The sequence below is a fragment of the Rattus norvegicus genome, chromosome 19 (assembly GCF_036323735.1).
Source record: "Rattus norvegicus strain BN/NHsdMcwi chromosome 19, GRCr8, whole genome shotgun sequence".
Classification (NCBI taxonomy): Eukaryota; Metazoa; Chordata; class Mammalia; order Rodentia; family Muridae; genus Rattus; species Rattus norvegicus.
This window is the reverse complement of record NC_086037.1, coordinates 21,336,644-21,362,145: the sequence shown is the minus strand read 5'-3', so window position 1 is coordinate 21,362,145 and position 25,502 is coordinate 21,336,644. Positions and strand designations below refer to the sequence as shown.

The window sequence follows — 25,502 nt, the reverse complement described above, 5'->3', positions numbered from 1 at the left end:
TGACTTTATGAAATTCATAGGGAAATGGATGGAACTGGAAAATATCATCCTGAGTGAGGTAACCCAATCACAGAAAAACACACATGGTATGCACTCACTGATAAGTGGATAATAGCCCAAATGCTTGAATTACCCTAGATGCACAGAACACATGAAACTCAAGAGGGATGACCAAAATGTGAATGCTTCACTCCTTCTTTAAAAGAGGAACAAGAATACCCTTGGCAGGGAATAGGGAGGCAAAGTTTAGAACAGAGGCAGAAGGAACACCCATTCAGAGCCTGCCCCACATGTGGCCCATACATATACAGCCACCCAACTAGATAAGATGGATGAAGCAAAGAAGTGCAGGCCAACAGGAACCGGATGTAGATCTCTCCTGAGAGACACAGCCAGAGTACAGCAAATACAGAGGCGAATGCCAGCAGCAAACCACTGAACTGAGAACGGGACCCCCATTGAAGGAATCAGAGAAAGAACTGGAAGAGCTTGCAAGGAGCTCGAGACCCCATATGAACAACAATGCCAAGCAACCAGAGCTTCCAGGGACTAAGCCACTACCTAAAGACTATACATGGACTGACCCTGGACTCTGACCTCATAGGTAGCAATGAATAGCCTAGTAAGAGCACCAGTGGAAGGGGAAGCCCTGGGTCCTGCCAAGACTGAACCCCCAGTGAATGTGATTGTTGGGGGGAGGGCGGTAATGGGGGGAGGATGGGGAGGAGAACACCCATAAAGAAGGGGAGGGAGAGGGGTTAGGGAGATGTTGGCCCGGAAACTGGGAAAGGTAATAACAATCGAAATGTAAATAAGAAATACCCAAGTTAATAAAGATGAAAAAAAAAAAAAGAATACATAAGAAGCAAGATGGTAGCGCTTTGGCGGGCAGGCCGGGGGAGCGGAGCGGGCGGGCGGACCGTGGCCTCTGAGGCCCGAGTCGCCGGAGCCGCCCCGTCCCAGCCCAGCCCTCGCCCGCCTTGGAGGCCAGTCTTTCCTGCGTCTCCTCTGGGCCTCCGGCCCTCGACTCTTCGGTCCCGAGGCCTTGCCTGCTCGGGTCTCCCGCCCGAGCAGCCTGGGTTGAGGTCCCCTTGTGGCTCAACCGAAGAACCTTGAGGGCTATGTGGGATTTGCCATCCTCCCAAATCAAGTGTACAGAAAATCGGTGAAAAGAGGATTTGAATTCACTCTTATGGTAGTAGGTGAATCTGGACTGGAAAAGTCGACATTAATCAACTCATTATTCCTCACAGATTTGTATTCTCTAGAGTGTCCAGGACCTTCTCATAGAATCAAAAAGACTGTACAGGTGGAGCAATCCAAAGTTTTAATCAAAGAAGGTGGTGTTCAGTCGCTGCTGACGATAGTTGATACTCCGGGACTTGGAGGTGCAGTGGATAATAGTAATTGCTGGCAGCCTGTTATCGACTACATTGATAGTAAATTTGAAGATTACTTAAATGCAGAATCTCGAGTGAACAGACGACAGATGCCTGATAACAGGGTGCAGTGTTGTTTATACTTCATTGCTCCTTCAGGACATGGACTTAAATCATTGGATATTGAGTTTATGAAACGTTTGCATGAAAAAGTGAATATCATCCCTTTAATTGCCAAAGCAGACACACTTACACCAGAGGAATGCCAACAGTTTAAAAAGCAGATAATGAAAGAAATCCAAGAACATAAAATTAAAATATATGAATTTCCAGAAACGGATGATGAAGAAGAGAATAAGCTGGTTAAGAAGATAAAGGACCATTTACCTCTTGCTGTGGTGGGTAGTAATACTATCATTGAAGTTAATGGCAAAAGAGTCAGAGGAAGGCAGTATCCTTGGGGCGTGGCTGAAGTTGAAAATGGTGAGCATTGTGATTTTACAATTCTAAGAAATATGTTGATACGAACACACATGCAGGACTTGAAAGATGTTACCAATAACGTACACTATGAGAACTACAGAAGCAGAAAACTAGCAGCAGTGACCTACAATGGAGTAGATAACAACAAGAACAAAGGGCAACTTACCAAGAGCCCTCTGGTGCAGATGGAGGAGGAGAGAAGGGAGCACGTGGCCAAGATGAAGAAGATGGAGATGGAGATGGAGCAGGTGTTTGAGATGAAGGTCAAGGAAAAAGTTCAAAAGCTGAAGGACTCTGAAGCCGAGCTCCAGCGGCGCCATGAGCAAATGAAAAAGAATTTAGAAGCACAGCACAAAGAATTAGAGGAAAAACGTCATCAGTTTGAAGAAGAAAAAGCAAACTGGGAAGCTCAACAACGTATTTTAGAGCAACAGAATTCTTCAAGAACCTTGGAAAAGAACAAGAAGAAAGGCAAGATCTTTTAAACTCTATTGACCACCAGTTATGTATTAGTTGCCAATACGCCAGCATGGACATCAGTGTTTGTTGGATCCGTTTGACCAATTTGCACCAATTTTATCCATAATGATGGATTTAACAGCATGACAAAAATTATTTTTTGTTGTTGTTCTCGAAGGAGATTAAGATGCCTTGAATTGTCTAGGATATTGTGTACTTAGAAATTAACAGCTCTAAGTACCTTTCTACATTTTTTCTTTTTTTTTTAAATTAAAAAGATGTCTTCAGTTTAATGCAAGAAAACATTTTACTGTTGTACAATCATGTTCTGGTGGTTTGATTGTTTACAGAATATTCTAAAATAAAAGGACTCTGGAAGGTTTTCATTGAGGATAAATTGCCATAATATGATGCAAACTATGCTACTCTATGATAATTATAATACAGAGGTTCCATTCGATGCAGCCTATACAATAATGTATTTAGTCTAACACAGTGGACCCTATTTTTTGACACTTCCATTGTTTAAAAGTACACATGGAAAAAACCTATATGCTTACAGTGCACCTAGAGCTTTTTATAACAGCCTTGTTTGTTGTTTGTTTGTTTTGGATTCTTTAAATATAAATATAAATATATATATATATTATTCTCATTTAGTACCCCTTTAGCCAGAATCTCATTACTGCTTCATTTTTGTAATAACATTTAATTTAGATATTTTCCATGTATTGGCCCTGCTAAAATAGAAGATAGCATCTTTCATATGGTAGAAACCAACGAGGAAACTTTACTTTAACTCCCTTTTTACATTTTATGGTAAGTAGCAGGAGGAAAAATGCATTTGTAGATCATTTCTAGGCAAATTGTGAAGTTAACGACCAGCCTGTTTCTACCTATACTCAGTCTTGTTTTACTAGAAATGGGAATCATGGCCTCTTGAAGAGAAAAAAAGTCACCATTCTGCATTTAGCTGTATCTATATATTGCATACCTGTATTTTTTGTTTGTATTGTAAAAAAAATTCACATAATAAACAATGTTGTGACGTAAAAAAAAAAAAAGAAGCAAGATGGTAGTGAAGCATATCTCCTTTAATCCCAGCACTCAAGAGGCAGAGCCAGGCAGATCTCTGAGTTCAAGGCCAGCCTGGTCTACAGAGCAAGTTCTAGTACAGCCAGGACTACACAGAAAAACCCTGTCTTAAAACAACAATAACAACGAACCCAAATCAAGCAACCATAAATCTACATCGAAAATGTTAAAGACATTCTTATCTGCAGGGTAACCCTTACCTTGCTCTTTAATCGTTGAAGTCTTTTGCGCTCAAGCCACCCCCTGATAAATGCTTGTATAATGATGATCAGTTTAACAATTCTTTTAGTAAATATAAGTCTTTTTCTTCCCTGGAACAGCTGGAAAATTTCTATGTGTGGCCCAATTCTTTTAACTTTGTTGTTGATTTTATCAGGCTTTACAATAATCTGTGACCTGAAAATAAAATGTAAAGACTTCTTAGAGATAATTTAAATTCTTTTGATGAGGAATGTATATGTGTGCGCGAGCGCGCACACACACACACACACACACACACACACACACACACACACACACACTTTAGTACTGAGTATTAAAGCCATGACCTCATAGTGATCTACCATTGAGCTATATGCCCAGCTTTTTTGTTTTGGTTTGGTCTGGGGCTTTGTTTTTGTTTTTTCATTTGTGGGGGTTTTTTGGTGTTCCGTTGTTGCTGTTGTTGTTGCTGTTGTTGTTGTTGTTATTGAGACATGGTCTTTCTAGGTTGCTCAAACCGGCCTTGAACTCACTGTATCCCTTGCAGGTAATGAAGTCATGAACCTTGGATCTCAGATTCTAGAGAAGTTGGAACACCAGACCTTTACTATTCAGCCTTCAATAACAAAGGCCTGAGACAAGAAATATACTAGGACTTGTACATAGAACTCAATATATAACCTCATTCAACTATGTGAAAAAGTTCTCCAAAAAAGGATAAAGACGCTAGAGTCAATATATCATACATAACATCAAACTTTTAAAGGAAGGAAACCCAAAAGAGAGGGAATATTTCAAACTGATTCACAACTATTCAAAAGGGCAGGATGGTCCAGATAATTTTCATGCCCACACCGTTATATTAGAATAACTACCGCTCTAAATAAGTCAGCCATTTATGACTTATATGCCAACCCAACATCAACATGACCTCTGACCCTAGACCTGAGAGAGGCAGCAGTGTGGCAAGCACCGAGTTAGGCAACAGTATAAGTCACAGTGGGCTCATACTCAAAACGAAGATGGGATGTCAATACTAAGGTGTATAAACTCATGGCAGTGATGGTAAGCACGGAAGAAAATGTGAGCTCTCTACTATGATCATGTATGTGTGTGCTATGAATATGAAGCATGGGCAACTTTGTGTCCTGATGTTTTTCTTTAGATTTATGATTTATGTTTAACATGGTGACTGCTTTTTCAGTGTCTCTCAGATTTGACTTCTCTTGCAAATTCTTAGGCTATAGAAACGAAAAACCACTACTGTTACGACTTCTGGGCACATATCAAAAGGAGAACCATAGGGCAGCCCACCCACCACAGTTCTCTCTTCTGGACAAAGGCCAGAGAATTTCAAACCCAATTTTCTTAATTCCGAGAGTAAATCTCTGACTCAAACTGACTTTGGTTTGGTTCTATTTTCTTCAAACTGACATTGGTTTTGTTCTATTTTCTTCTAGTCTATTTAATTTCTACATTAAGTGGATTCTTGAGCAAGTCTGGTTTTTTGTTTGTTTGTTTGTTTGTTTGTTTTGTTTACCCATGGTTATTATTTCTCGTTCCTTGGTATATTGAGGAGTTGGAAGTCTGATTTTGATATCGAATATAACCATAAAAGCTTGGTTGTCAGTAGAATAGCAAGAAATCTCAAATCTGTCTTTCGTACTTGTAAAATGCACTGTATTGTATCTCGTGTGAATTATAGTATAACACTATTCCGGAATTTGAATTCCAATATCATTCGTAGATAATTCTGTAGAATAAGTAGAATGTAGATAAACCCTAGATTTTAGGAGCCAGAGGGTCTGGTCACTGGCTACTAGACAATGTCTTTGCAATATGGTAGGGAAATTATACTCATAAAATCTCAACAGTGCTGTTGCTTAAACAAGACCTAGATAATGACGACATCATTTGCCATGCCAATGGAGACAGAGGAAATTTCACAAATCCTAGATACAGAACTCCAGTCAATGAATTCTAAGAAAGATTTTAAGTTCCAGGGCCCCAGAAACATCTGCTACAACATAGGATCTCCTAGACCTGACAAGGGGACTGCACTCATGAAATCTCAACAGCTTTCTTGCCTGACAAAACCAACATAGTGGCAACTCAACTGACCTGCCAGTGGGAGCAGGAGAAATTCCTCAAGGTCCCACCCCTAGATAAAGAGCTAGAGATGGTCAATTACCGTTCAGATAGAAGAAAGCAGTATTCTCCAGAAACAAGCTCCCACATAAGTTGTCCAATCGAAGGGATTATCAGCACAGTACATTACAAACACAGGCACACACGCATGCACATGCATGTGTGCATGCGCGAACACACACATACAAACACAAACACACATAGACATGCAACAGTAACAATTAGAGATCATAAATTTGAAGTGACAGGTAAGTCACAGAAATAGTTAAGGAGGAGGGATGGAACTGATACAGCTACTAAGCTAATGGCTCCCATTTTCTAAACATTTTTTATTAAGAAATGCAAACATTGGGGTTGGGGATTTAGCTCAGTGGTAGAGCGCTTGCCTAGCAAGCGCAAGCCCTAGGTTCGGTCCCCAGCTCCGAAAAAAAGAAAAGAAAAAAAAAGAAATGCAAACATTTTTAAAAAATGTTAGAAACAATTATTAACAACTGAAAATGTAAAGCAAACTTTTACCTTAGAGCCTAAACGTGCAGATATTGATCAGTAATGGATAGATGACTAGTAGCTTTTAAAGTAAAGACAAAGCTGAGATGGAATTCTTTATACAGAGATTCCTAGAATGGCTTGAACTGATCTTACAAACAAAGGATTTGAGAAGAAGCTACGACAGATATGAAGTGGGGACAGATGAATTTCGATGAAGATAGTAAAATAGGCAAAGGCTGACAAATTCATGCCTACAAGACACTGAGTGGCAAATCATTTAACTCAGCAAACATGTTTGTCTGGCATGGACATGGCCCTGAGATTGGTTCCCAGTACTGAGAAACCAATCACAAATGTTACTCAGATTGGAAAAAAAGAGAGAGGGGGAGAGAGAGAGAGAGAGAGAGAGAGAGAGAGAGAGAGAGAGAGAGAGTAAAATTCACTGTGAAATCCTTTCTGTTACACTGACTAGCTGAATTTCAAGTACAATCTCTTCTTAATTTGACAGAGGAGGACCTATTTTGGATTTTAATATAATTTTCCTAGATAAAAAAGCGCCTGATATACAAAAAGCGCTCATTTTATTAATTCTTGCAAATCCTTTACTTCCTCTTTGCGACTGAAATTTGCCCAATTTGGTATCCCTGATATTTACTGTCATTTATGCCTGAGCTATTTTTTATTTATTTTGAAAAAGGGCAGCTACAAGCCCTTCCTGAGGTGACATTATAAAGTGACAATGTTTGTCACTGCCCTTGGGGTCAAGATATTTTATTAGTTCCAAATGACAAATGGCTACGTTCCTATGGGCATTCTGTAGAGGACCATGGTTAGTGGGGATTCCTGCTGAACATAGCCAGTCCTATTCGTTCAAATATCCAAAGGGTCATTCTTGCCTTCCCCTTACATTTTCCCATATGCCCTATGATAAGGTATACACAAGTCATCAATTGTGTTTCCCGGAAGGAACAGTGGAAGTGTGACAGCTTTATGAAGACTGTATTTTCTTAGAATTGATCGCAGAAAGAATGGAATTATGGGTACAGGCTCCCAGGGCAAAGCTACTGGCACGACTATACATCTGCTTGTTGAGGCAAAAGGACTGACAAGGACATCAGGATGATTTCTGATCCAGAAACAGAGGCTCCTTAAATCAAGATCATCCTGATGATCTTTAACTTATAATTCCTACTTATCTTCTACCAAATTTTGAGCAAAAACCTTTGAATCCCTACATAATTATTAATTTATTAATGGCTTTTACTTGTACACACTAGAATGAATGACTTCTAAGTGATATAGACATTTTTGCAATTAACATGTTGGTGTTCAAGAGAACCTGTCCTAATGAAATTTTTGTATATATTCTAAGTCATGAAATCAGCGGATATATATGTTAGCAGAAAGTAAGAATTCATGCTAGTCTACTTCATCTGTGAAATAAGTTAAATTTGTAAAAATGCTTTTGCTCTCAAGGAGGATGACCAAAATGCAAATGCTTCACTCCTTCTTTAAAAGGGGAACAAGAATACCTTTGGCAGGGAATAGGGAGGCAAAGTTTAGAACAGAGGCAGAAGGAACACCCATTCAGAGCCTGCCCAACATGTGGCCCATACACATACAGCCACCCAATTAGACAAGATGGATGAAGCAAAGAAGTGCAAGCCAACAGGAACCAGATGTAAATCTCTCCTAAGAGACACACCCAGAATACAGCAAATACACAGGCGAATGCCAGCAGCAAACCACTGAACTGAGAACGGGAACCCCGTTGAAGGAATCAGAGAAAGGACTGAAAGAGCTTAAAGGGGCTCGAGACCCCATATGTACAACAATGTCAAGCAACCAGAGCTTCCAGGGACTAAGCCACTACCCAAAGACTATACATGGACTGACCCTGGACTCTGACCTCATAGGTAGCAATGAATAGCCTAGTAAGAGCACCAGTGGAAGGGGAAGCCCTTGGTCCTGCCAAGACTGAACCCCCAGTGAACGTGATTGTTGGGGGGAAGGTGGTAAAGGGGGGAGGATGGGGAGGGAAACACCCATAGGGAAGGGGAGGGGGAGGGGCTAGGGGGATGTTGGCCCGGAAACCGGGAAAGGGAATAACAATCGAAATGTAAATAAGAAATACCCAATTTAATAAAGATAGAGGAAAAAAAAGAATGATTTTGACATTTCCAGTGAGATATATCATTTAGGGACTCTGATTACAACAAATAAAATACCTCCAAAAACCAGACAGCAGTAATAAGCCAAAGAATAGTAGAAAAGTAGAAGAGGCAGACATTCTCAGAACAGCACCATGGAGTCCAGAGGGCCCTCACCTCAGGCCTCTGCCCCTCTGTTAGCACTTTCTGTAAGTTTCTCTAAGGAAAAGTTATTGCAAGTCTGCCTTCCCATCCTTGGCACTTCGTTCTTCATCACTGCTTTTGGAGTGGTGCTGTAATTTAAAGGTGAGAACTCTTCTGCATCCTTTCCTTCATGATTTGTTTCTCCTCCATCATTCATTTTTTCCTTCTGATTTCAGGCAAGAATCGCAGCCATTCACCCCCAGCCGGCCATCTAGACATTTCCCAGGACCAGTACGTTCTCTACTTGCTGTTATATCCTTCATCAGATGTTAGTGGAAACATGTCTGTTTTCTACATATGGCTGAGCATATAGACCAGGCCACCTTGGCTCCAGGGGAGACAACAGAAGATTTCATTTCAACCTGAAGCTGTAGCCAATAGGCTCTACTCAGTCTTCACAGAGATTCTCACTGTTGGTACTTGGGCACTTCGTGTTCTCATCCTCACCCTGACAGTGCAATGCTTCTTCTACTCTGATCAGACTAGATTTGGAATTGTGGTGCTGCTGGCACAGCAGTCCCTGATCGTACCGAGATCTGCGGTACAATAGGTCACTGCTCCATCCTGCCCCTTCAGGGATGTGTAGCCTTATTGAGTAGAAACACCACATGAAAAAAAAAATGCTGGCACTGAAAAGCACGGACTCCATGAGGAAGAGAACGCTCAAATGTCCTGACAATAGTAAGCAAGACACCAGTAATTACTGAAAGTATGGGCAAGCAGGCAAACTCAAGCCGAGGCAATCAGAAGCAAAGTCAAACCAAATACCACAGGATGATTTCATTTGCCTTAAACTTAGTTCTTCTTCCACTAGAAGGGGGGAAAGTGGGCCTCAAACCCTGAAGGGACAGACAAGAGCAAGACTTGGAGGTAAGTGTGGAGCACGGAGACAGAAGTGTGGCTGGAAAATGCATTCCTCTTCTAGCTACTCCCTGCTAGCTATAACAGCTGCACCCTAATGGGGTAGCATAAAGGTGATCTTCCCTGGCTCTCTCTACGTATTAGGCTGAAGACATTGGAGAAAGTAACTAAGTCAAGCCAAGAGTCCAGATTAGCCTGGCAGCGGGCAGGAGGTAAAGACTGAATATAGTAAATGTATCTTCTAGCTTGCTTGCTGCACAGTGTCTAGGGATGTGCTGGAAATGAAATAGCTTCTGCTGGACTAATTCTGCTATCCCGAAGAGGAGGGACTAGTACACTGGAAGGGAGAGAATGAGGCTGAAGCTAAGAAAAGATCTCATCAAGAAAATTGAAGTTTCCCTTCAGTGGTTAAATGTTCTGGGCTAACAGGAGCAATTTTCCACATTTATCTGTTTCTGTCTACCGTGAGAAACTAGATAATGAATATGATATGAGAATTCCAAAGAATACCAAGTGTCTTCACTTTAGAAAGAGATGGAAAAATAAAATTTGCAAAGCATGGGCCTACAAGTTTAATATACCAGCCTGTGATCGGATTGATGACAGGTAAGGATTTACACACAAAGCAAGGGTACCAAGTAGTAGACCAAGCAAAAAAAAAGGAATAAGAAATGTCTTCCCGAATCCATTTGCTTTATTAAAGTTTAACTATTTATTACCTTTGTCGTTACTAGACTAGTGGACCAGGAAATGACTTTTAATATGTGTAAATTTCAGGAAGGCCATTTTCAAAGTTCACCTACAATCTTTAGAAGCTTTCTCACCACTGTGAGAGAATACCAGATGTAGGCCACTAAAGAGACCCTGTGGTAGTTAGTTTCAACTGTCAACTTGACACAAACTAGAAACAACTGGGAAGAGAGCCTCAACTGAGAAATTATCAAGATGAGCATGACCTGTGAGCACACCTCAGGGGGTTCACTGTTGACTGTTCTTTGCTGTAGAAAGACACCCCATTATAGTTGGCACCGTTCCCTAGGCAGGAGGTACTGAAGAGGATATGGGAAGAGAAACCTAAATGAGAGAAGCAGGCACATAAGCAGGTAAGCATGTCTATATTTCATTTGTCTCAGTTCTTGATTCTGAATGATCGACTATTTCAGGTTCTTGCCTATGATATCTTTTCTCTTTTCTTAATTTTATGGATATTTATTTTATGTGCATTGTGTTTTGCCTGCATGAATGCCTGTGTGGGGGCATCAGATATTGGAATAACAGACAGTTGTGAGCTGCCTTGTGGGTGCTGGGAATTGGACTGGAAGAGCAGTCAGTGCTCTTAACATTGACTGAGCCATTCTCCAGCCCCTACATAGTAAGTTCTAAGACAGCTAGGGATACACAGAGAAAGTACGTCTGGGGGGGGGGGAAAGAAAGGAAGAAAGAAAGAAAGAAAGAAAGAAAGAAAGAAAGAAAGAAAGAAAGAAAGAAAGGGAAAAATGGAATAGTTTTGGCATGACGGGAGCCCAGAGTGCCCTGCCCTGAAATCAGAAATTGTGAGCTAAAATAAACCATTTAGTAGGGTTATTTAAAAAACATCTACACAATGGAATGTTACTCAGCTATCAAAAACAATGACTTTATGAAATTCATAGGGAAATGGATGGAACTGGAAAATATCATCCTGAGTGAGGTAACCCAATCACAGAAAAACACACATGGTATGCACTCATTGATAAGTGGATATTAGCCCAAATGCTCGAATTACCCTAGATGCCTAGAACAAATGAAACTCAAGACGGATGATCAAAATGTGAATGCTTCACTCCTTCTTTAAAAGGAGAACAAGAATACCCTTGGGAGGGAATAGGGAGGCAAAGTTTAGAACAGAGGCAGAAGGAACACCCATTCAGAGCCTGCCCCACATGTGGCCCATACATATACAGCCACCAAACTAGATAAGACGGATGAAGCAAAGAAGTGCAGGTCGACAGGAACCGGATGTAGATCTCTCCTGAGAGACACAGCCAGAATACAGCAAATACAGAGGCAAATGCCAGCAGCAAACCACTGAACTGAGAACGGGACCCCCGTTGAAGGAATCAGAGAAAGAACTGGAAGAGCTTGAAGGGGCTCGAGACCCCATATGAACAACAATGCCAAGCAACCAGAGCTTCCAGGGACTAAGCCACTACCCAAAGACTATACATGGACTGACCCTGGACTCTGACCTCATAGGTAGCAATGAATAGCCTAGTAAGAGCACCAGTGGAAGGGGAAGCCCTTGGTCCTGCTAAGACTGAACCCCCAGTGAACGGGATTGTTGGGGGGAGGGCGGTAATGGGGGGAGGATGGGGAGGGGAACACCGATAGAGAAGGGGAGGGGGATGTTGGCTCAGAAACTGAGAAGGGGAATAACAATTGAAATGTAAATGAGAAATACCCAAGTTAATAAAGATGGAGAAACAAAACACCTTAATTTAATAAGTGTACTTAAATTTTTTAACCTCTCTTTTATCCCATCACCTACCAGAGGTAAGGAAAGGCTAACAGGGCAAAGGAGTGTGTAGAGCTGTTTTTGTTGTTGTTGTTGTTGTTGTTTCTGTAGTGAATCTAATCTGCATTGTTGTGATATCAGTAGTTCAGTTCACAGCTGTGGCACTCAATCGATGATCACAAACACCATTCACAAATCAGCAATGGCAGTTCAATCCAGCAGAAATCCTAAGTTTCTATGAAATTGGTTGAAGTCCATGGAATCAGTACAAACGATGGTCAGCAAAGAGCGGCAAGGTAAGCCAATACCACACGGCATTGTACTGCCTGTTGGGTTATATTTATATCCTTTCCAGACATCAGGAATTCAGCTTTCCAGTCACTCTATGACCCTGGCCCATGGTATGGCTCTACCACATTCAAGGCAAGTATTCTCCCTTCATCCAATCCTCCTTAGAAAACCAGCAAGTCATGGGAACTTTAAATGGTGAGATTTAGCGAGGTTTGGGGTCATTTTTGAGGTATGTTCTTGAAGAGACTTCAGTGACCCGCTTGCCTGCTTTCTCTTCTTCCCCTTCTTTCTTTTGATCCTCACATGCCAGGAGGTGGAAAACTTGCTCCACTACGTACAGACACCATGCTTATAGCTTCCCATAAGTTCGACTTCCAAAGCTGGCCCTCACCATCCTGGTGCCAGCTCGGTTTCATGCTTGAAGTTTAAGACGGGAGTCCCCAGCTTGCTGCTCCATTCCTGCTTCCCCACCAGGATGGTGATGAGTTTTTATCCTTCTGGGACCATGAGCCCAAATAAACCCTTCCTTCCATAAGGTGCCTTAGCCATTGTTACAGTGATAGAAAAGTAGTGCAGAATTTGGTTCAAGAGAATGGGCTATTTCTGTGACAGACCTAACCATGCTACTACTTCTTCTAATGCTTTTTTTTTTTAATTTCTTACATGGTATATTTTCGTAGTTACAATTAAAATCAAGAGAGAGACCTATAAAGGAAAAAAGGAAACAGACTCAAAAAGAGAAGATGACTTCTACATCACCACTGTCGATGTTAAGATTGTTCTACTGCGGGGTTGGGGATTTAGCTCAGTGGTAGAGCGCTTGCCTAGCAAGCGGAAGGCCCTGGGTTCGGTCCCCAGCTCCGGAAAAAAAAAGAAAAAAAAAAAAGATTGTCCCACTGCTAGTCTTTCCTGTATTTGTCTGATAAGAGCATTTTTCTTCTCTCTCTTTTTTACAGTTACCATTAGTTTATTTTTTAATTGGATTTTTATTTATTTACACTTCAAATGTTATCCCCTTTCCCAGTTTCCCCTCCTCAAACCCCTCATCCCATTCCCCTCCCCCTGCTTGTATAAGGGTGCTCCCCTACACACCCACCCACTCCCACCTCGCCACACTAGCATTTCCCTACACTGGGGCAAGGAGCCTTTACAAGACCAAGGGCCTCCCCTCCCATTGATACCAGATAAGGCCCATCCTCTGCTACATATGCAGGTGGGACCGTGGGTCCCCTCCATGTGTACTTTTTGTTTGATGGGTTAGTCCCTGGGAGCTCTGGGGTATCTGGTTGGTTGATATTGTTGTTCTTCCTGTGGGGTTGCAAACCCCTTCAGCTCCCTCAGCCCTTTAACTAACTCTTCCATTGGGGACCCCATGCTCAGTCCAGTGGTTGGCTGTGAGCATCTACATCTGTATTTCTCAGACTCTGGAAGACAGCTATATCAGACTCACGTCGACAAGCACTTCTAAGCTGAAATACCCAACAAGGGGAGGAAGAAGGCCCCCCCGTTGGAGTATGGGACCACCCACCCATCTCCAAATTTTTAACCCTCCTGTCTAAAGGAAATATGGAGACAAAGTGTGGAGCAGAGTCTGAAGGAAAGGCCATCCAGAGACTGCCCCAACCTGGGAATCCATCCCATACACAGACACCAAACCCAGTCACTATTGCAGATGCCAAGAAGTGTTTGCTGACCGTGCTATTTCTTAGAGGACTGTGGAAGGCTTTAGCGGTTGTACTGGAAGAACAATTTTGTAGGAGCCTGGAAGACAGCACTGAGGACAATGACGACTGTGTGGGCTTTGCTCAACAGGTTTCAGAGAAGAACACTACTGGTATCTGGGGTAGAGAGCCACCATTCATATATTGACAATGCTCTGTGCCCAAAGAATATGCCTGAAGCTACAATTGAAAGCAACCTACAATGGTACAGGAAGAAATACAAAATGGACAGAGGGGAACAAAGAACACCACAAGATTAATGTTCCAGTCAAGGTTTATGCTCAAAAAGAAGCAACTACTGTTAAGATAAGTGTCAGAAGGAGAGGACAGATCCGCCCTGGAAAAATTTGTGTTCTCAGGTCAAGATCCTACCCCTCTAAGCTTCCAACTGTGTGGAAGAGAGCATAAAACATTTTTCTGCTCTTGGAAGGCAACTGCAGGCAAAAGCTAATGGTAATGAAGTTCAAGGGCCAAGGCCATGCCAAGCTGACAGTCATCCTGGCAGTAGTCTCCAATTGATGACTTCAGAGTTTAGAAAGATAAGGGATCCTGTGGCCTTTCCCATGGTTTCAGAGAGCCACTGCTTCTTAGTACTGTGCTGCAGGGCAGTCCCTAGGTGAAAACTGTTGAGAGGCCAAGAGGCCCTGAGAGGCCATTGAGTGGAGTTGTGGAAGTGAAGTCCGAGTTGTGCTACAGAACATAAGATATTAAAAATGGCAGGACCATAAGATATCTGCCAAGGAGAACTGCAGGCATGGAGTCAAGCAAGCCCAAGATAAATGCATGTTATGGGCAGCAAAGCTGGAGAACCAACTCCATCTAAGCCCTCTGACATTAGACACAGAGCCAGAGAGATTGGTGTTCAATGCTTTTTAAGTATAAGAATAGTGAAAAAATAAAATAGATTAACCCTAGAGAAATTACAAGATATCAAACACTATTATTAGAAAGGAGACTTCACTTCAGTGTCAATACGAAATATAAAGTTTTACATGTATTTAAGAAATTTGAGATCTGTGAATGCACATATATGAAATTCATGCACACACTTTATCTTCTAAAAATTAAAAATAAAGAAGTCACCTCCTTGAGAACTATTCTTTCTGGTTTAGAAATTCAACATTGCTTATTTCGGTGAAAGTCCAAAAATATTAGTTAAGCAACTCTGACTAAACTAAAACTGACTGATCTTCTTCAAAATGTTCCTTCTTTCTCCTTAAAAATAGTCAGAGCTTTCTCAAGCATGTCTTAGTCTTATCAGTTTCCAACAGTCTTCTCAAATGTACACAGAGCTTAACAGCTTTCAAAGGTTATGATTTAACGATTACTTCATCTAATACCCCCCTGCTCATGGTTTAGGGGATTCTGTGGAAGAGGAGGGAGCTGTAGGAGACTGATGATCTTCTAGACATGACAGGACACATACATTCAGCCAGACTGTGTTAGCATGCACTAGACCTGCTCAGGTTCAAACAAGAAGGGTCCCAGCATGGGGTATACATGGGGTCCTGCTTGCGTCCCACCACTGAGTTGGGGAAATGAACATGAAGCCCTGTCCCTAACCAAGAAGCTATCTACCCTTGATATCCACTAGCAAAGGGAAAAGTCAATTTCCTCCAAAGAAGTGTCACTAGGTGTATCAACCACACTAGAGGGCAGACCGTAAACCCAGGAGTAGTTAGATAATACAAATACACTCCGGTGTTGAGATAGATGTGCTTTGGATTTTGTTTCGCTTGGGCACTTTTTATATTACTAGAGTTTTGGTTGTTCGCTTTGATTTTCACTTCTGTGGGAGTTCTTGTTAAAGAGAAAGAATATAAATTGGGTGGAGAAAGGGGGCGGGGGAGGATCTAATTGAAGTTGATGGAGGAGAAAATATAATCAAAATATATTGTATAAAGGGTTTTTTAATGAAACGGATGAAGATAGATGGCTGAGAAGTTAGTAACAATTGTTGCCCCTCAGAAGACTGACGTTTTGTGCCCGATCCCCATGATATAACCTGTAACTACAGCTTCATGGGATCTAACGCCCAACTCTAGCTTCTGCAGGCATCTGTATACAAATGCACATAAACACACAGACATAAAATATTTAAAGAAATAGACTTTTGTTCGAGTCTTATAAACTTTGACTTCATGAATTTTCATCTATGAAATGTATGCTAAATAAATATTGGATATAACCGATGTGCAAGTTATCTGATATGCAACCCCTGTGGGGGACATACCCCACAGGTTGAGAGCTATTGCTCTAGCAGGTGGTGGCTTATATGAGGAAATCTTTAGAATTCAGATGAGCTGGCTAGATCTATGAAAGCAGCTGCAAAAAATGATAATATCTGAGAATGTGAAATTTTTGCTAATATGAGGACTAGAATAATTTTAATTTAGAAACACCTATAAGGAAAAAGGATTTCCCAATCAAACTACCCAGCAGAAAAATATTTGTGAGAAAAACACTATCACAGACTTTACAAATGACTCACTTGTGACAGTTAACATTTATTACTTTTAAAACAAGTTTATTTGTGGGAACTTGAAATAGCATCCAATTAACAGACATGGCTTGTTTAATTTTCTATTTCTTCTTGTATCATTTTGTCATATTTTTTCTTACAAAATTTAATCCTTGTCTTTTGCCTGAATGCATTTGTCATGAAATATCTTGCCTACTGCCAACTGTCCTTCTCATATCACAGGAATATGATAACACTTGCTTTCATTTTTTTTTTTGTATTTCTTTTTTTTTTTAACTTGAGTATTTCTTATATACATTTCGAGTGTTATTCCCTTTCCCGGTATCCGGGCAAACATCCCCCTCTCCCCTCCCCTTGCTTATGGGTGTTCCCCTCCCAACCCTCCCCCCATTGCCGCCCTCCCCCCATCACTCTAGTTCACTGGGGGTTCAGTCTTAGCAGGACCCAGGGCTTCCCCTTCCACTGGTGCTCTTACTAGGATATTCATTGCTACCTATGAGGTCAGAGTCCAGGGTCAGTCCATGTATAGTCTTTAGGTAGTGGCTTAGTCCCTGGAAGCTCTGGTTGCTTGGCATTGTTGTACATATGGGGTCTCGAGCCCCTTCAAGCTCTTCCAGTTCTTTCTCTGATTCCTTCAAGGGGGTCCTATTCTCAGTTCAGTGGTTTGCTGCTGGCATTCGCCTCTGTATTTGCTGTATTCTGGCTGTGTCTCTCAGGAGCGATCTACATCCGGCTCCTGTCGGTCTGCACTTCTTTGCTTCATCCATCTTGTCTAATTGGGTGGCTGTATATGTATGGGCCACATGTGGGGCAGGCTCTGAATGGGTGTTCCTTCAGTCTCTGTTTTAATCTTTGCCTCTCTCTTCCCTGCCAAGGGTATTCTTGTTCCCCTTTTAAAGAAAGAGTGAAGCATTCACATTTTGATCATCCGTCTTGAGTTTCATTTGTTCTAGGCATCTAGGGTAATTCAAGCATTTGGGCTAATAGCCACTTATCAATGAGTGCATACCATGTATGTCTTTCTGTGATTGGGTTAGCTCACTCAGGATGATGTTTTCCAGTTACAACCATTTGCCTACGAATTTCATAAAGTCGTTGTTTTTGATAGCTGAGTAATATTCCATTGTGTAGATGAACCACATTTTCTGTATCCATTCCTCTGTTGAAGGGCATCTGGGTTCTTTCCAGCTTCTGGCTATTATAAATAAGGCTGCAATGAACATAGTGGAGCACGTGTCTTTTTTATATGTTGGGGCATCTTTTGGGTATATGCCCAAGAGAGGTATAGCTGGATCCTCAGGTAGTTCAATGTCCAATTTTCTGAGGAACCTCCAGACTGATTTCCAGAATGGTTGTACCAGTCTGCAATCCCACCAACAATGGAGGAGTGTTCCTCTTCCTCCACATCCTCGCCAGCATCTGTTGTCCCCTGAGTTTTTGATCTTAGCCATTCTCACTGGTGTGAAGTGAAATCTCAGGGTTGTTTTGATTTGCATTTCCGTTATGACTAAAGATGTTGAACATTTCTTTAGGTGTTTCTCAGCCATTCGGCATTCCTCAGCTGTGAATTCTTTGTTTAGCTATGAACCCCATTTTTAATAGGGTTATTTGTTTCCCTGCGGTCTAACTTCTTGAGTTCTTTGTATATTTTGGATATAAGGCCTCTATCTGTTGTAGGATTGGTAAAGATCTTTTCCCAATCTGTTGGTTGCCGTTTTGTCCTAACCACAGTGTCCTTTGCCTTACAGAAGCTTTGCAGTTTTATGAGATCCCATTTGTCGATTCTTGTTCTTAGAGCATAAGCCATTGGTGTTTTGTTCAGGAAATTTTTTCCAGTGCCCATGTGTTCCAGATGCTTCCCTAGTTTTTCTTCTATTAGTTTGAGTGTGTCTGGTTTGATGTGGAGGTCCTTGATTCACTTGGACTTAAGCTTTGTACAGTGTGATAAGCATGGATCGATCTGCATTCTTCTACATGTTGACCTCCAGTTGAACCAGCACCATTTGCTGAAAATGCTATCTTTTTTCCATTGGATGGTTTTGGCTCCTTTGTCAAAAATCAAGTGACCATAGGTGTGTGGGTTCATTTCTGGGTCTTCAATTCTATTCCATTGGTCTATCTGTCTGTCTCTGTACCAATACCATGCAGTTTTTTATCACTATTGCTTCACTATTGCTCTGTAATACTGCTTGAGTTCAGGGACAGTGATTCCCCCTGAAGTCCTTTTATTGTTGAGGATAGCTTTAGCTATCCTGGGTTTTTTGTTATTCCAGATGAATTTGCAAATTGTTCTGTCTAACTCTTTGAAGAATTGTATTGGTATTTTGATGGGGATTGCATTGAATCTGTAGATTGCTTTTGGTAAAATGCCATTTTTACTATATTAATCCTGCCAATCCATGAGCATGGGAGATCTTTCCATCTTCTGAGGTCTTCTTCAATTTCCTTCTTCAGTGTCTTGAAGTTCTTATTGTACAGATCTTTTACTTGCTTTGTTAAAGTCACACCGAGGTACTTTATATTATTTGGGTCTATTATGAAGGGTGTCGTTTCCCTAATTTCTTTCTCGGCTTGTTTCTCTTTTGTGTAGAGGAAGGCAACTGATTTATTTGAGTTAATTTTATACCCAGCCACTTTGCTGAAGTTGTTTATCAGCTTTAGTAGTTCTCTGGTGGAACTTTTGGGATCACTTAAATATACTATCATATCATCTGCAAATAGTGATATTTTGACTTCTTCTTTTCCGATCTGTATCCCCTTGACCTCCTTTTGTTGTCTGATCGCTCTGGCTAGAACTTCAAGAACTATATTGAATAAGTAGGGAGAGAGTGGGCAGCCTTGTCTAGTCCCTGATTTTAGTGGGATTGCTTCAAGTTTCTCTCCATTTAGTTTAATGTTAGCAACTGGTTTGCTTTATATGGCTTTTACTATGTTCAGGTATGGGCCTTGAATTCCTATTCTTTCCAGGACTTTTATCATGAAGGGGTGTTGAATTTTGTCAAATGCTTTCTCAGCATCTAATGAAATGATCATGTGGTTTTGTTCTTTCAGTTTGTTTATATAATGGATCACGTTGATGGTTTTCCGTATATTAAACCATCCCTGCATGCCTGGGATGAAGCCTACTTGGTCATGGTGGATGATTGTTTTGATGTGCTCTTGGATTCGGTTTGCCAGAATTTTGTTGAGTATTTTTGCGTCGATATTCATAAGGGAAATTGGTCTGAAGTTCTCTTTCTTTGTTGGGTCTTTGTGTGGTTTAGGTATAAGAGTAATTGTGGCTTCGTAGAAGGTATTCGGTAGTGATCCATCTGTTTCAATTTTGTGGAATAGTTTGGATAATATTGGTATGAGGTCTTCTATGAAGGTTTGATAGAATTCTGCACTAAACCCGTCTGGACCTGGGCTCTTTTTGGTTGGGAGACCTTTAATGACTGCTTCTATTTCCTTAGGAGTTATGGGGTTGTTTAACTGGTTTATCTGTTCCTGATTTAACTTCAGTACCTGGTATCTGTCTAGGAAATTGTCCATTTCCTGAAGATTTTCAAGTTTTGTTGAATATAGGCTTTTATAGTAAGATCTGATGATTTTTTGAATTTCCTCTGAATCTGTTGTTATGTCTCCCTTTTCATTTCTGATTTTGTTAATTTGGACGCACTCTCTGTGTCCTCTCGTTAGTCTGGCTAAGGGTTTATCTATCTTGTTGATTTTCTCAAAGAACCAACTTTTGGTTCTGTTGATTCTTTCTATGGTCCTTTTTGTTTCTACTTGGTTGATTTCCGCTCTGAGTTTGATTATTTCCTGCCTTCTACTCCTCCTGGGTGTATTTGCTTCTTTTTGTTCTAGAGCTTTTAGGTGTGCTGTCAAGCTGCTGACATATGCTCTTTCCTGTTTCTTTCTGCAGGCACTCAGCGCTATGAGTTTTCCTCTTAGCAGAGCTTTCATTGTGTCCCATAAGTTTGGGTATGTTGTACCTTCATTTTCATTAAATTCTAAAAAGTTTTTAATTTCTTTCTTTATTTCTTCCTTGACCAGGTTATCATTGAGTAGAGCATTGTTCAATTTCCAAATATATGTGGGCATTCTTCCTTGATTGTAATTGAAGACCAGTTTTAGGCCGTGGTGGTCCGATAGCACGCATGGGATTATTTCTATCTTTCTGTACCTGTTGAGGCCCGTTTTTTGACCAATTATATGGTCAATTTTGGAGAAAGTACCATGAGGAGCTGAGAAGAAGGTATATCCTTTTGCTTTAGGATAGAATGTTCTATAAATATCTGTTAAGTCCATTTGGCTCATGACTTCTCTTAGTCTGTCTACATCACTGTTTAATTTCTGTTTCCATGATCTGTCTATTGATGAGAGTGGGGTGTTGAAATCTCCCACTATTATTGTGTGAGGTGCAATGTGTGTTTTGAGCTTTAGTAAGGTTTCTTTTACATATGTAGGTGCCCTTGTATTTGGGGCATAGATATTTAGGATTGAGAGTTCATCTTGGTGGATTTTTCCTTTGATGAATATGAAGTGTCCTTCCTTATCTTTTTTGATGACTTTTAGTTGAAAATTGATTTTATTTGATATTAGAATGGCTACTCCAGCTTGCTTCTTCTGACCATTTGCTTGGAAAATTGTTTTCCAGCCTTTCACTCTGAGGTAATGTCTGTCTTTGTCTCTGAGGTGTGTTTCCTGTAGGCAGCAGAATGCAGGGTCCTCGTTGCGTATCCAGTTTGTTAATCTATGTCTTTTTATTGGGGAGTTGAGGCCATTGATGTTGAGAGATTTTAAGGAATAGTGATTATTGCTTCCTGTTATATTCATATTTGGATGTGAGGTTATGTTTGTGTGCTTTTATTCTCTTTGTTTTGTTGCCAAGATGATTAGTTTCTTGCTTCTTCTAGGGTATAGCTTGCCTCCTTATGTTGGGCTTTACCATTTATTATCCTTTGTAGTGCTGGATTTGTAGAAAGATATTGTGTAAATTTGGTTTTGTCATGGAATATCTTGGTTTCTCCATCTATGTTAATGAGAGTTTTGCAGGATACAGTAACCTGGGCTGGCATTTGTGTTCTCTTAGGGTCTGTAGGACATAAGTCCAGGATCTTCTGGCCTTCATAGTTTCTGCTGAGAAGTCTGGTGTGATTCTGATAGGTCTCCCTTTATATGTTACTTGACCTTTTTCCCTTACTGCTTTTAATATTCTTTCTTTATTTTGTGCATTTGGTGTTTTGACTATTATGTGATGGGAGGTGTTTCTTTTCTGGTCCAATCTATTTGGAGTTCTGTAGGCTTCTTGTATGCCTATGGGAATCTCTTTTTTTAGGTTAGGGAAGTTTTCTTCTATGATTTTGTTGAAGATATTTACTGGTCCTTTGAGCTGGGAGTCTTCACTCTCTTCTATACCTATTATCCTTAGGTTTGATCTTCTCATTGAGTCCTGGATTTCCTGTATGTTTTGGACCAGTAGCTTTTTCTGCTTTACATTATCTTTGACAGCTGAGTCGATGATTTCTATGGAATCTTCTGCTCCTGAGATTCTCTCTTCCATCTCTTGTATTCTGTTGGTGAAGCTTGTATCTACAGCTCCTTGTCTCTTCTTTTGGTTTTCTATATCCAGGGTTGTTTCCATGTGTTCTTTCTTGATTGCTTCTATTTCCATTTTTAATTCCTTCAACTGTTTGATTGTGTTTTCCTGGAATTCTTTCAGGGATTTTTGTGATTCCTCTCTGTAGGCTTCTACTTGTTTATTAATGTTTTCCTGTGTTTCCCTAAGGAAGTTCTTCATGTCTTTCTTGAAGTCCTCCAGCATCATGATCAAATATGATTTTGAAACTAGATCTTGCTTTTCTGGTGTGTTTGGATATTCCATGTTTGTTTTGGTGGGAGAATTGGGCTCCGATGATGCCATGTAGTCTTGGTTTCTGTTGCTTGGGTTCCTGTGCTTGCCTCTCGCCATCAGATTATCTCTAGTGTTACTTTGTTCTGCTATTTCTGACAGTGGCTAGACTGTCCTATAATCCTGTTTGTCAGGAGTGCTGTAGACCTGTTTTCCTCTCTTTCAGTCAGTTATTGGGACAGAGTGTTCTGCTTTCGGGCGTGTAGTTTTTCCTCTCTACAGGTCTTCAGCTGTTCCTGTGGGCCTGTGTCTTGAGTTCACCAGGCAGCTTTCTTGCAGCAGAAAAGTTGGTCTTACCTGTGGTCCCGAGGCTCAAGTTCACTCGTGGGGTGCTGCCCACGGGCTCTCTGCAGCGGCAGCAACCAGGAAGATATGTGCTGCCCATTCCGGGAGCTTCAGTGCACCAGGGTTCCAGATGGCCTTTGGTGTTTTCCTCTGGCGTCCGAGATGTGTGTGCAGAGAGCAGTCTCTTCTGGTTTCCCAGGCTTGTCTGCCTCTCTGAAGGTTTAGCTCTCCCTCCCACGGGATTTGGATGCAGAGAACTGTTTATCCGGTCTGTTTCCTTCAGGTTCCGGTGGTGTCTCTGGCAGGGGTCCTGCCGCTCCTGGGCCCTCCCCCACGGGAGCCCAGAGGCCTTATACAGTTTCCTCTTGGGCCAGGGATGTGGGCAGGGGTGGGCAGTGTTGGTGGTCTCTTCTGCTCTGCAGCCTCAGGAGTGCCCACCTGACCAGGCGGTGAGGTCTCTTTCCCAAGGTGTCTGGGAGCAGAGAGCTGCTGAGGGCTGGGATCCGTGGGTGTGGGACTTCCGGTAAACACAGGACGTGCCGGGTCCTAGAGGAGTTCTGCCTCTGTGTGTCCCGATTTCACCAGGCAGCTTTCTTGCAGCAGACAAGTTGGTCTTACCTGTGGTCCCGAGGCTCAAGTTTGCTCACGGGGTGCTGCCCACGGGCTCTCTGCGGCGGCAGCAACCAGCTTGCTTTCATTTTTGATGTTATCATTTTGCATCTTCTGTCATTCTTTTGAAAATCAAATGTGGTAGAAGTTTATAAATTTCATTCATCTTTTCAAAGAACTTTTGGATTTGTTAATTTTCATTATCTTAAATTTTTTGTTTGATTTTTATAATTTGTGCTAGGTTTTTTGTTTAGGGTTTTTTTTTTTTTTGGTTTGGGGGGTTTCTTGGGCTTTCTTGGGGGTTTTCTTTTGCTTTTGCTTTTGTTTTATGTTTCGTTGTCTTTTAAAAATAAAGTGTTGGATGTAGGCTTGTTCATGTCTACATTGGTCTAATTAATTGGTGGTTTGTCTTTAAATGTCCAATGTCTAGAATTTTCTTCATTATATTAACAGCGTCATTTTCTATATTGGAGAGGCCCTGTCTTTATCTGGTGCATTAAATTTTCTTTATGATACATATATTCCAATGTCTAAAATAATTCTTTAAAGATTTATTTTTATTTTTAAATATGTGTATAGGAGAAGGGGTCATGCATGCTGTCACCCACAGAGGCCAGAAAGAATATTATATGTCCTGGAGTTACAGGCAGTCGTGATCCACCTAATGTGTGTGTTAGGGTCTGAACCAACATCTCCCAAGTAGCACAGGATCATTACCACTCAGCAATCTCTTCAGCTCAAATCCTCTCCTTTTAATGTAGCCAATTAACCCAACTAATAATTAATTGTCCAAGTTTTCATTTTAGGCTGGACTCTGTGGTTTGTTTTGCACATGCACAGTTCAGAGGCCAGCTAGTCATTGAAGAAGAGTTTACATTCAGACCCAGACCTCCCCCTCTGAACTCTTCTCCTTTGGAGAACTCCATAATTAGTTTCCAATTACTCTTTAGCTCCAGATTCACCAATAACATTAATAAATGAATACATTCCAAACTTATGAAAAAGCTCACATCCAGAAACTGACCTTTTCATAGAACTTGCTCTGTAAGCAAGAGGACCTGATTTCAAATCCCTAGCACCCACGTAAAAAGTCACACACCAGCAACATGGCAAAAAGACAGGTGGATCTGGAGAGCTCGCTGGCTAGCCAGTCTAGCTGAGGTTCTGGTTCAGTGTGAAGCCTTGTCTCAAGGTAATAAAGTGACCAGCAATAGATGAAGATGTTCAATGTCTTACCCTGGCTTCACCGTGCATGCACAGATTCACATACTTGCACACATGTAACACAATTAATTGAGTGCTCAACAACTTATGCTCCCTTATATTTCAGCATGAAAGCCATCAGGTATATTGTCAGCATGAGAAATAAGCACACTGATTACTATCTTTCTTCTCTGGTATAAAAGACCAACCTTTTGTTTAGAGGCTTCAGCTCTTTCTTGATAGGTTGTATCTCTTTCTTCTTCAAGGGTCTCTGGAAAAAGTTAAGAAAAAAAAATAACTTGACTACCTGTAAACTTTTATTCTAATATATATCATAAACGTTTCATCCACTTCATAATTGCCCATGATCATTACTTTTGAAAAAAAAAGTAGGTATGAGAAACTTGAAGTAATCCTGATAACTGAGTGAAAAATAGAACATGGAAAGTCATTGTTAGCGGAAGGCTTTGTGGTATAATATCGCATGTACATACTGTGTAGAAAATTTGATTTTTCTATTCACATGTAAGCTTCGATAACTGGAGCCAAAACATACCTTATATAAATACTCAGAAAATATAAAAGGCAACATAAAGATTAAATGTAAAGATGTTGCAAAGGTTTGAGGATACGTTTATTGCTTATTTAAAATTATAGCTCTCACCTACAAAGCTAAGGTTCATTTTATATTTCTTTAAATACAGTCTTAGTTGTATATATTCACACTCTCTTGTGATATTTACTAAGATTCTTTTTCTACAATCGCATTAGGAAGCAAGACCTTTCAAATGAAAAGATGTCATGTTTGTCTTTCTGGGTCTGCGTTACTTCACTCAGGATGATCTTTTCTACTTCCATTCATTTGCCTGCAAATTTCAGGATGTCATTGTTTTTAACAGCTGAGTAAGAGTCCAGTGCGTAAATGTACCACATCTTCTTTATCCATTTCTCAGTTGAGGGACATCTAGGTTGTTTCTAGTTCCTGGCTATTATGAATAAAGCTGCTATGAACATAGTTAAGCAAGTGTGCTTTAGGAAAGATGAAGCATCTTTCT

At 40.9% G+C, this 25,502-nt stretch overlaps 2 protein-coding genes across 10 annotated transcripts in view; one reads left to right on the top strand and one right to left on the bottom strand.

Annotated features, from left to right (window-relative positions):
* Positions 1-25,502, bottom strand: part of Iqcml1 (IQ motif containing M like 1) — a 223,714-nt gene that overhangs the window by 88,827 nt on the left and 109,385 nt on the right. For 8 of the 9 annotated variants that reach the window (XM_063278520.1, XM_063278521.1, XM_063278516.1 and 5 more), the window contains 2 exons: positions 24,657-24,718; positions 3,617-3,812 (listed from right to left, as the gene is read on the bottom strand). In XM_063278520.1, the coding sequence (XP_063134590.1) occupies positions 3,617-3,812; positions 24,657-24,718 (258 nt within the window). Of the gene's footprint in view, positions 1-3,616; positions 3,813-24,656; positions 24,719-25,502 lie in introns of those variants that run through there. The other variant, XM_063278524.1, reaches the window with a different exon arrangement.
* Septin7-ps5 (septin 7, pseudogene 5) lies at positions 921-3,388 on the top strand. The gene has a single exon (XM_063278525.1). The coding sequence runs from the start codon at positions 1,193-1,195 to the stop codon at positions 2,345-2,347; it is 1,155 nt and encodes a 384-aa protein (XP_063134595.1). The 5' UTR covers positions 921-1,192; the 3' UTR covers positions 2,348-3,388.

What these genes read in the sequence shown, in the direction of transcription:
- Septin7-ps5 (XM_063278525.1), top strand. Translation starts at nt 1,193, where the DNA reads ATGGTAGTAGGTGAATCTGGACTGGAAAAGTCGACATTAATCAACTCA.